The sequence below is a fragment of the Oryctolagus cuniculus genome, chromosome 6 (genome assembly GCF_964237555.1).
Source record: "Oryctolagus cuniculus chromosome 6, mOryCun1.1, whole genome shotgun sequence".
Lineage (NCBI taxonomy): Eukaryota > Metazoa > Chordata > Mammalia > Lagomorpha > Leporidae > Oryctolagus > Oryctolagus cuniculus.
In genome coordinates this window covers 26,685,489-26,696,600 of record NC_091437.1, presented here as the reverse complement: position 1 = coordinate 26,696,600, position 11,112 = coordinate 26,685,489, and the positions used below count along the sequence as shown (strand labels likewise).

General features: G+C 55.2%; 1 protein-coding gene across 5 annotated transcripts in view; it reads left to right on the top strand.

The window, feature by feature from the left end:
• The window catches only part of SIL1 (SIL1 nucleotide exchange factor), a 276,780-nt gene extending 275,087 nt beyond the window's left edge, over nucleotides 1-1,693 (top strand). For all 5 annotated transcript variants that reach the window (XM_008255099.4, XM_008255096.4, XM_017341087.3 and 2 more), the window contains one exon: nucleotides 1,169-1,693. In XM_008255099.4, coding sequence (XP_008253321.1) covers nucleotides 1,169-1,525 — 357 coding nt within the window. In that variant the 3' untranslated portion in view covers nucleotides 1,526-1,693. The remainder of the gene's footprint in view (nucleotides 1-1,168) is intronic.
• The last annotated feature ends 9,419 nt before the right edge of the window (nucleotides 1,694-11,112 follow it).

Genomic DNA, 11,112 nt, shown 5'->3' with positions numbered 1-11,112 from the left:
TACCCATCAGCCAGTGGCTCCAGCTCTCTTCCCCAGGCCACCCTCCTGCCCTCTCCAGCCTCCCCATGCTTCTCTCTGCCTGGGTCAGGCCGGGGCTTCTGGCTTTCCTAGCACAGGTGCACTCAGTTCACTGGTGTGGCAGACCACCCTCCTGCCACCTCTGCCCTCTGCTCCTCTGCCTGACACTAGAGACACACTCCTTGCTTGTCAAATTCAAGTGCTGCCTTTCCTACCCCTGGCAACCCTCAGGGCTATTCCACCACATCGGCCAAGGAAGCCGTGTTACAGACCAAGGCCATGAGCGTGTTCCCCACTAGGCTTCCGCAAGTACCCTGGCTCCTCGCAGTAGAAGCTGCTCATGGGAGGGCTGCCCAGGGCTCTGGGTGTTAGGTCCCCAAACCTCACAAACCAGAACAGCCTGCCCTTCGAGGGCGCGCAGGCCTGTGCTGCCGACCCGTGTGGACTGGCCCTTCACCCTTGTGCGCTTGAATGGCTTGGGGAAATTCCCTCCTCCCGCATCTCCCAGGCCCCTGGTAATAAGGACGATGGTGATAAAGATGGAGGCTGTGAGTGTACTGAACTGGCTGACGTCTGGGGAGGCACCTGTGCTGTGGATGATGCTACTTGTTGAGCATGGACTTTGTGCTGTGCACTGGCTGCACTTTGGCTATCCGAACGGGCCCTGGACTCTGCCCGGGAGGTGGCTGCCTGGGGTCCGAGGGAGGCCGAGCGGCAGCCCACGAGCATTCCACAAGTTGGAGACAGCAGGAATTGGAACCCAGCCTGTGTGGCCCTCACTGCATGGTTGGGTTAAATCCAGCATGCTATAAGCAGTTACCTGTTAGTTGTAATTCATCTGCTAGGCCTGGAGAGCTCCTTCAGAGCTGGGACCTGTCTCAATCTTGGTTTCTCTAACTCCTGGCACAGTGCGCGCGTGATTTAGTGAGAAGGTGTGTGTATGAGAGAGTAGGAGGAATGTGTGCATGCATGGGAGATGTGTGTGAAGCCCTTCCCCCATGAGGTCCTCTGAGGCCTGAGAGTGTGGAGGACGAGGATCTGGCCTCATGGCTCAGCCATGGCCTTGGCATCTGAAGGGCAGGACTGACTGTGTTCTTTGTATCCCCCCCCCCCCCGCCCCCAACCTGGCTCCTGGCTGTGCGGAGGGCAGATGTTTGCTGAGGAGGAGGCTGAGCTGACCCAAGACACATCTCCAGAGAAGTTGCAGCAGTATCGCCAGGTGCACCTGCTGCCAGGCCTGCGGGAACAGGGGTGGTGTGAGATCACAGCCCACCTCCTGGCGCTGCCTGAACACGACGCCCGCGAGAAGGTGCTGCAGACCCTGGGTGCCCTCCTGGTCACCTGCCGGGACCAGTACCGTCAGGACCTGCAGCTCAGCAAGATGCTTGTCAGCCTGCAGGCCGAGTACCAGGCACTGGCCACCCTGGAGCTGCAGGAGGGTGAGGATGAGGGCTACTTCCGGGAGCTGCTGGGCTCCATCAACGGCCTGCTGAAGGAGCTGAGATGAGGTTGCCCCTGACTCCACGACTGGACTGGGGCACTGCTTGTGAGGCTTGGGGTCTCTGGCTTGGGTGGGCTCTTCAGGGGACATAAGGCAGGAGGGAAGATTTCCCTACTGGGGTGTGGGCACCATATGGGCAGTGCTGGTGTGGCCATTAAATGAAGATGTGAAGGCTGTTGTCTGCGGAGTCTCTATGCAGACTGGGCAGGCCCTCAGCTGTGCCTGGGATGCCTGGGGGTGCAGTTAGGGCAGGGCATCTGTCAGCAGGAAATCCTTGGAAACCTCTGGTCTTTCACCCCCGCAGAAGCACTATGACCTTGAGGAGTCACTGCTCTGAGCTTGTCTGTGCCTCCGTCAGAGGTAGTGTCACGGAAGGAGAGCGAGCTTGCATAGACACTGCACCAGTGGTGTGTGCCTGTCACCTGAGCTGGCGCCTTCCCCACCCAGGGGATGAGGAAGGTCTGTCGTCTCTCCCTGCGTCCAACACTGGCCTTGGGGAAGCCCAGGGCATCTGCACACAGGGAAGCTGTCTCAGCCCAGGCACGGGGGGGGGGGGGGGGGGGGGCTCTCTGGGGAAGAGTCATCTCCTTGGAGCTGCCAGGGGCGGGAGGCGGGGGACAGGCCTGCCCCACCCATCTGGAGGGCCCCTGTGCCCTCCCCTTTCTATGCACAAGGAGGCACTGGGGACAACCCCAGGAGGAGGCCGCACAGTTGGGGGCAGCTGAGCCTGGCGAGGCCCGGCCCCCACCCGTGAGGCCGAGCTCAGGCTGGGAGCCTGCTGCAGGTTGTCATGGCAACGCCAGCTCTGGGCTTTCCTGATTTGGATTCTGGTGCATTTGTTTTTCAGCCTTCCTCAATGCACCAGAGGCTCACTCCTGCTGGCACAGGCGCCCCGCCTGTCTCCCACGGGTGAAGTTGGGCAGGCTGGTGTGGGACAGGCCTCTGCTTTCCTGATCGGGCCCAGCTTATGGAAATCTCACTCCCACTGAGCAGAGGGGAAACTGAGGCTCAGCTGCACAGGGGAAGTAGCACCCCCTCAGCCCTTCTCATGTCCACCTCCCACCACAGTGGAGCTGTGGCCAGTACAGAGCCCCTCCTGAGAGGGCAGGAGGGGAACCAGCCCCCCACACTTTCCCCAGTGTAGGAAGCCCCAGGGCTCAGGCATGGTGGGGACCCGACATGGGCATGCTAGCCAGTGGACCCAGGTTCAGGCTGCATTAGGGTAGGTGCTGGCTCCACCCCCTAATTTCTCAGTGACTGCTGCCTTTAGGTCTGGGAGGAGCCCCCCCGGGCCTTCACTCTGGGTGCCACCCTGGGAACCGGGGCTGAGGAGTGGGAGCTAGGCTCCATGCGCCACAGAATGGCAGTGGGGGCCACAGCCACAGGACCTGGGGTTATGAGCTCCTCCCTGGGGGGACCTGGCAGTTACAGGCCAGGACTAAGCTAGAGGGGATCTGGCGTCATACCCGTGTTGGTGTCCTGCTCCCAGGATGGGCTGAGCCAGACCCTCATTTCCAGGGACAGTAGGGAGGGACAGGTGTGGCAGGCCTAGCCCATCCTCAGCAGGAGTGGGTTTCACGAATGCACTGCCTCACTCTCGATGGCTCGTGTTGTGTGTGTTGAGCCATGGTGCGTGTCAGGCCTCCAGGCTCGCAGACAAGGAGGTCACCACCTGGATGCCAAGGAGCTTTGGCTGGTGGGGGGACGCGCACCAGGACTGGGACGCCCCTGACTGAGTTGAGGGAGTCAGGAAGGCCTCAGGGAGGCAGTGATTCCAAGTAGAGACATGCAGGCTGTGTAAAGATCAGGGACATGTGGGCGGGAGAAGGTTTTGGCCCTGAGCAGCACTGTCCTCCAGAGACCCCTGTGTGTGTGGTGTCGCACGGGCAGTGAGGGGCGCATGGCCTCCACGCCCCAGACGGTGCCTTGGCCCAGTGTCTGCCACGTCTTCACCGCAGGACAGGAAGTGGAAGACAGGCAGAACGGAGGCAGACCCCGACAACAGGCTGCCAGGGGAGTGTTGCGCCCGCCCATGGGGAGTGTGGCCACGTGGTGGTAGCATGGGCCGTGTGGGCCCCAGGGCACGTGCCTCAAGGACCAAAGGCTCAGCTGAAGCCCTCAGGCGGGAACAGGGCCCAGAGGTTTCCGAGAAGCTACCATCACCAGTGCCCTGGAAGCTGTGTTGGGGACTTGAGCTTGCTATTGCAGGGTGCCTTGTGAGCCGCGAACAGGAGGCCTCATGGGACTGGCATTTGTCCCTCTCATCGGCCTGGGGAGAGTGGAGGACCCTGGGGCAAGCGAAGAACAGGGAGCCCCGGCTGGGATCTGGGTGCAGTGTGTGGGGAGCAGGTGGCTGACAGGAGCGTAGGGGCAAAATGCCCAGGCTACAGACAGGCAGCAGAAGTGGCCCTTTGAGGATCTGCGAGAGGGATCAAGGGTGACGCCTCAGTGTGTGGAGTTGTTTGCAAAAGCGGGGAGGACTAGTGGTCAGTGACAGGCACCTTTTGGGTGTGGTTGTCTCAAGAGGGGCATTCAGATAGGGCAGGTGGGCGGGTGGGGGGGTCAGAGGCACAGCGAGTGGAGGCTGTGCATGGCAGTTGCTGTTAGACAGCACTTACATCCTGCACTTTTGTGGTTAAGTAACAGATTGCAAAAGGCAAAGGTAATTTTAAAAAGCAAGTAAAAGAACAGCAAATTAAACCCAGAGAAAGCAGGGGAAAAGGAAACAATAAAGATAAGAGCAAAAACCAATAAATTGAAGACAGAAAAACCTGAAATCAATGACATGAAAAGATGGTTCTTTGAAAAAGAAGGCCGACTCAGATGATTGCTACGAGGGACAGAGGAGGGGACTCCGCACGCAGTGGAGGGCAGTGCGGAAGGACTCCCAACAAGTCTGCACCATCAGCCCCCCGTGACCACAGAGCACAGGATGGGGCTGCGCCTGGCCCAGCACAGTCTCTGGGTTCCCTTCCTGTGGCTCCTGCAGTAAATGAGCATGTACCAAGTGCCTGCGAGGGACCCAAGTTCATCTCGCCTTGTGTAGGTTAGAAGTCTGACAAAGTCCTCACGGGACAAAAGTCAAGGCGTTGCAGGGCTGGTTCCTTTTGTCTACTCTCTGTAGGCTCCACTTCCTTCCCTCTTCCAGCTTCCAGAAGCTGCCTGTCTGTCATGCCTAACAGCCCTTCCTCCATCTGCAATGCTGGGAAAATGAGTCCCGTCCCTCCACCATCAGGTCACTCTGCCCTCTTCTCTGTATGTCTTCCACCTTGAAAGGCCTTTCTGAGTGCACAGGGCCCCTGGGAGAATCCCGGCTCATCTTCCCATCTGACCTCAGCCAGCTGGCAGCCCTGGAGCCACCTACAGCCCGTTCCTGTGGGACAGAACACAGACTCCAGGGAGTAGGATGTAGACTGCTTTGGGGAGCCATTGTTCTGCCTATCCAAGGCACAAACTACCATATCACACTCAAGAATCGATTGGGGCAGGTGTTGCGGCTTAGCAGTATAAGCCGTGGCTTGTGTTACCCATATCCCTTGTTGAAGCACAGTTGGAGACTTTGATCTAGCTTCCTGTTCATGCATCCTGGGAAACAGCGGGAGACGGCTGATATGCTTGAGTCCCTGCCACCCACAGAGGAGACCCAGACTGAGTTCTGGGCTCCTGGCTGTTGTGGTCATTTGGGAAGTGAACCAGCAGATGGAAGTATATGTCTCTCTCTCTTTCCCTCTCTCCCTCTACCCTTCCTTCCCTCCCTTTCAAGTAGATGAAACAAAATGAATAAATAGTAAATACCTGTGAATTAAATAAAGAATAAATAGATCACTTATATAATCCTATATCCATTAAAGAAATTGAATTCATTCATGGTTGAAAACCTTCCCACAAAACTCCAGACCCAGATGTTTTCATTAGCAAATTCCACAGTCTACAGATTCTACATAATCTTACAGAAGATAGGAGAAAACATGTCCAAGTTCATTTCGTGAGGGCAGCATTCCTCTGATACCAAAACCAGACAGAGATACCACGAGGAAGAACACCCTGCAGACCAGCGTTCCTCAGCTGTGGAGGCAGCGAGGGGAGGCCCCAGGCCTCCAGGTGGTGGTGGAGGGCAGTGCAGGGGTCGTCGCCAGCACACTGCGCGCAGCAGTACACAGGAGGGCAACAAAACACTTCCCAGCCAAGGGAGCTCACCCTCGAGTGTGACGCCCGCCACGCAGATCGGCCGCGTGGGAAGACCACAGAATGCCGAGGCTATGTGCTGCCCTCCCCCGACGCAGACAGACACCTGACGGCGTTCAGCATTCAGTCACGGCGATGCAGTAACCGAGCAAACTTCTTTAACCCATGAAGGGAAACCACGGAAAAACCTAGATCCCCCGTCAGAGTTAATGGTGAAGGCTGAATTCTTTCAAGACTGGGGCAAGGCACGGATATCCACTTGCAGAACTCCTTTCCAAGACTATGCTGGCAGCTTTGAGAGGGGTCTTAGAGCAAGAAAATGAAGTAAGCATAGAGATGAGAGGAGACCTGAAGCTGTCTCTCCTCAAGGATGACATGTGTGTCGACATAGAAAATCCCATGGAATCTGCAAACAAATCTCCACCTAGCAGATGAATTCAGCAAGGTCACAGGATACAAGGTCAGTGTACGACAATCAATTGTATTTCTATATACCAGCAAAGAACAATGGGAAATTAAATTAAAAAACAGTACCATTTATAATGGCACCAAAAAATGAAATATATGTTGGGCATTATGCTGAAACACAGTAGGTGCAGGATTTGATTCTGAAAATTGTAAAATACTGATGGAGAAGTCAAAGAAGACCTAAGTAATGGAGAGAGATACTGAGTTCATGGGCTGGGAGACTCAGCACTGTTAAGATGTCATTCCTCACAAAATTATAGATTCTGTGCAATCCCAGCAGGAAGTTTGTGGATGTCAGGAGTCGTGCTCGGAAAGCTATGTGGAAAGACAAAGAAACTAGCATAGCTGAAGCGATGTTGAAAAAGGACCAGAGCCGGACACTCACACTAGTTTAAGACTTGCCACAACACTGCGAGCAGTCGAGACAGGGTGACAGCGCTCAAAGGACAGACACACAGATCAACGAATCACAGTGGAGAGTATTTCAGAAAGTTTATGGGAAAGTGGAATTAAAAGATAAATGTATTTTGCAAGAAATTTTTCAAATCCACACATAGTTTTTAAAGGTTTTATTTACTTATAAGTCAGAACTACAGAGAGAGGGACAGAGAGAGAGAGAGAGAGAGAGAGAGAGATTCTTCCATCCACTGGTTCTCTCCCCCAGCGGCCATAATGGCCAGAGCTGGGCCTATCTGAAGCCAGGAGCCAGAAGCTTCTTCCAGGTCTCCCATGTGGGTGCAGGTGCCCAGGCACTTGGGCCGTCTTCCACTGCTTTCCCAGGCCTTAGCAGAGAGCTGGATCGGAAGAGCAGTGGGAAACGAACCAGTGTCCATATGGGATGCCGGTGCTGCAGACAGCAGCTCTAACCCGCCGCGCCACAGCACTGAACCCATAGTTTTTGTTTTCATGGAGAACATTTTCTGTTACCTTTTTGAAAACCCCTTATATATACATAGATTTCAAATTTTTTCTTAATTTTTATTTTCATTTAATTTGAAAGGCAGAGTGACAGAGAGATGGAAAGTGTTCTTAAATCCACTAGGTTCATTTCCCAAATGCCTACAACAGCCAAGGCTAGGTCTAGAAGTCAGGAGCCTAGAATTTAACTCAGATCTCCTAACAGGTGGCAGGGGCACAAGTACGCGAACCATCGCCTGCTGCCTCTCAGGAGGTGCATCAGCAGGACGCTGGATCAGAAAAGGAGCCAGGAGTCACACCAGGCGCCTCAATTTGGGACGCAAGCATCCCAAGCAGTGACTAAACCCCTGTGCTCAATGCCCAGTCCTAAACTTACCTTAAAATATCATCTTCCACAAACTTTTTGTATTCCTTCATTGACGCACACAGAAATGAGCAATCTTCAGAAAGTTCGTGGAAAATGTGTTTTATGAATAAACTATGCCTGATATCTTTTTTCTTTACTTTCACATCTCAGATTACTATGATTTTTTTTTTCTAAGATTTATTTATTTTAAAGAGTTTCACAGAGAGAGAAGGCCAGGCAGAGAGAGAGGTCTTCCAACTCAAATGGCCACAACAGCCAGAACTAGGCCAATCCAAAGCCAGAAACCAGGAGCTTCTTCCAGGTCTCCCAAGCAGGTGCAAGTCCTTGGGCCATCTTCTACTGCTTTCCCAGGCCATAGGAGAGAGCTGGATTGGAAGTGGAACAGCTAGGAGTCAAACCAGCACCCATATGGGATGCCGGTACTGTATGTGGCGGTTTTATACACTATGCCATAGCACTGGCCCCAGCATGAGATTTCATCATGCTACTCGAGTTATTTTTGGAATTTTCCATTTAATATTTTTGGACCATGGTTGACTGCAGGTAACTGAAATAATGAAAAGCAAAACCACAGATAAGGGGCTACTGAATACTTAATCAATTTTTCTTTTTAATTAATTATTTGAAACATAGAAAGGCAGAGGTATCTTTGATGTGCGGGCTCACTCCTCAGATGCCTACAGTAAGCTGGGGCTGGGCCAGGCCTAAGCCAGGAGCCTGGAATGCAACTCAAGTCTCATACACAAGTGGCAGAGACCCATGTAGGTGAGCCAGCACCTCCTGCCTCCTAGCAGGAAGGTGGAATTGGAAGCAGAGCTGAGACTTTAAACCTGGCTTTTGATAAATTTGAATCTTAACCATCCACCAAACACCCACACCCACCTCTAAACTTACTTTTGACACAGCTACAAAAGCCATTCAGTGGCCAGGGAGGGACAGAGGGCCTGACAGAGGGCCTTTTCAATAACCGTGCTGCATCAGCTGCACAGCCGTGATTTTTACAACAAGCCTTGACCTGTGGGCCTCACATCTTATGCAAAAATTTAACTCAAAATCAGTCATAGGGGCCGGCACTGTGGTGTAGCGGGTAAAGCCACCGCACGTCATACTGCAGCCTGGGCCTTGGAGAGAACGGGGTCACTGCACGGGGGCGCCAGCGCCCACACTGTGCAAACAGGAGCTGCTGTGGATCTCGCTGCAAGTTGTGTTTGTGTTGCTTGTATGCACTTTCAGAAGTGAGGCCAGCGTGATGTCGCTGTGTCGTTGGTAACTCGTGTTGGTGTTGGTTCTGTCTTCCTGCTGCCCAAGGCCGCAGGCGCGCCTCCCGCACCCGTGGCAGCACCTCACGTGGGTGTCAGGGAAGCAGCCAGCCCCACAGAGCCTCCAGGTGTGGGTGCAGGGCAGCTCCCGCTGTTGGTGGCTCCTGTGTGAGTGTGGTAGGAGGATGCGCAGACGAGGTAATTCAGAAAGGTCATGGGAAATGGAACCAGAAGTACAGGTTTATTTTGGCATGACACATTTTTCATAACATGGGAAACGCATGTTACGGAAAATCTGAGCGTGGATTTTACGGTGGTTCTCACACCAGAACCAACTCGGGCCTTTAACTGCATTCACCACAACCTGCTCCAGGCTCTCCCCGGGCACGTCTGGGGAGCCCACAGCTCAAGACCCTGCAGCAGCCGCTGCTCAGGTCAGCGCCTGGAGGCCGGCGTGGCCCTACAGCGGGCACGGGGTCAGGACTCCCAGAATGGCTGGGAGCACCTCTGGGGCCACCTGGGTTGCCGGCTTTTTGCCTCCAGTGTGTTTGGGGACATCGTCTTACATCTATCTGTCAAGCCCTTGCCAGGCCCTTTGTGGAACAAAGGCAGAACAAGGCCAAGGGCATCCTGGGCAGGGGCTGGTTGGATCCTGCTGTGGTACCCATATGCCTTTCAGTGACTAAGGAGGGGTCACTCACCTGTTGTTTGCATCTCTGCACAAATGCCAAGTGCATATCCCCGCGATTGCCTTAAGCCCCGGGGGATGCGGCGACCACGCACTAGGGACTGGGGCGCAGGGAAGATAGGCTCTGTGATGGCTCATGGGGCAAGCAGGGTATCCCAGGAAGCAGCTGGTGTGGGTGCAGGCCACGTGGTGGCCACAGCAATGCCAGGCCGCCAGTGTGGCAGGAGGGCAGTGGGTGGTCCGCTTGGGCTTAGGTGGCGGCTCCACTGGTCAGTTGTGTGGTGCAGGCTGCTTCGGGGGCCTCTGCAGGGATCCAGGTGAGGCTGTGGTCCCAGGCAGTTTGGCAGTGTGACAAACTTGATGGTGACAAAAGCCGCAACAGTAGCACCGTGTCATTTAGAGGGAGACACCAGTAAAGGACAGATCTCCAAGTGTAGCTCCCAGTGCCCTGGGCCTTGGTGACTCAGTGAACAGAGTGTGAGCCTTGCATGAGGCACGTACAGAACGAACAGGCATGTAGTGCAGGTCAGTGCTGGGCGCTGAGGGCAGAGGGCTGCTTGTTGAGACCCTTAAAGGAAACGCTCAGGTTGGCCCAGGGGTGTCTCAGGGAGGGTGCACTCCAGGCAGGGGCACCACAAGCCCCAGGGGAAGGATGTGAGGTGACGAGAGCTCTCTGCTGAGGGAACGACCTGTTGTGGGGAGCAGGTGTGAGGGGAGGTTGTTTGCTAACCCTGGTGCTCGCACTGGGTTGTGTCTTCTCACAAAGTACTAGAGCTGGGAGCTCCCAACCGCTGGTTCACACCCCAAGTGCCCGCAAGCTTAATCCAGGTCTCCCACATGGATGGCAAGGCACCCAATGACCTGAACCACCGCCTGCCATCTCCCAGTGAAGCCTTCAGGGACCACAGCCCCCGCTGACAGCTTGGCTGCTACTTCATGATTCCCAGTTAGGCACCCAGCTGCGCTGCTCATGGATTCCTGACCTCCGAGATTGGGAGGTAATGTTTTTGTTTGAGCTGTTAAGTGGCAGGGTGATCTCTCACACGGTGATGACAGCATGCTGCTCAGGCCAGGCGACAGCGCAGACTCCATAAGCAGTAGACCCCGTGTGCACTTCAGTTGACTTTAGGCATCTGCCCTGAGCAATGGCAGCCGGGTGGTGCCAGCAGGGGGTGGGGTTAAGGGGAGGAAGAGAGCAGGGAAGAAGGCTTTGGTGTGTCCTGGGGGTGGTGGGGGCAGGGGTGGCGAGTGCAGTTTGGATGGGTCAAGTCTGAGAGACTCTCCCACAACCAAGTGGAACCTTAAGGCCATCAGGTTAAGCACCAAGTTCCAGGGTGAAGGCAGCATTGAGATGGGACTGGAAGCCGGCGGTGTGGCTGAGGTCCGAAGAGTGGAGACAGCCAAGGCTCAGCAACCAGAGAGAGGTGAGGGCTCTCTGGAGCCAGGAGTCCCAGAAGAGGATCGTTCAGCGAGATGAGCGGGCCCCAGGGGGATGGGGGTGTGTGTGGCAGGGAGACGCTCCGCTCCGGAGGCTCATTTCAAAGGCAGCTCTGCCGGGCGGGACTCCCAGCGTTCTGACTCGACAGACGGATCCCACGATCCCCGATGAGGGCTGGCAGGAGCCGGCCCTGGTGTCCCTCGGGGCAGAGATGTCGGCAGACTCACTGCTCCTCTCAAAGGCAGAGAACACAGCTTTGGCCAGTTGGTC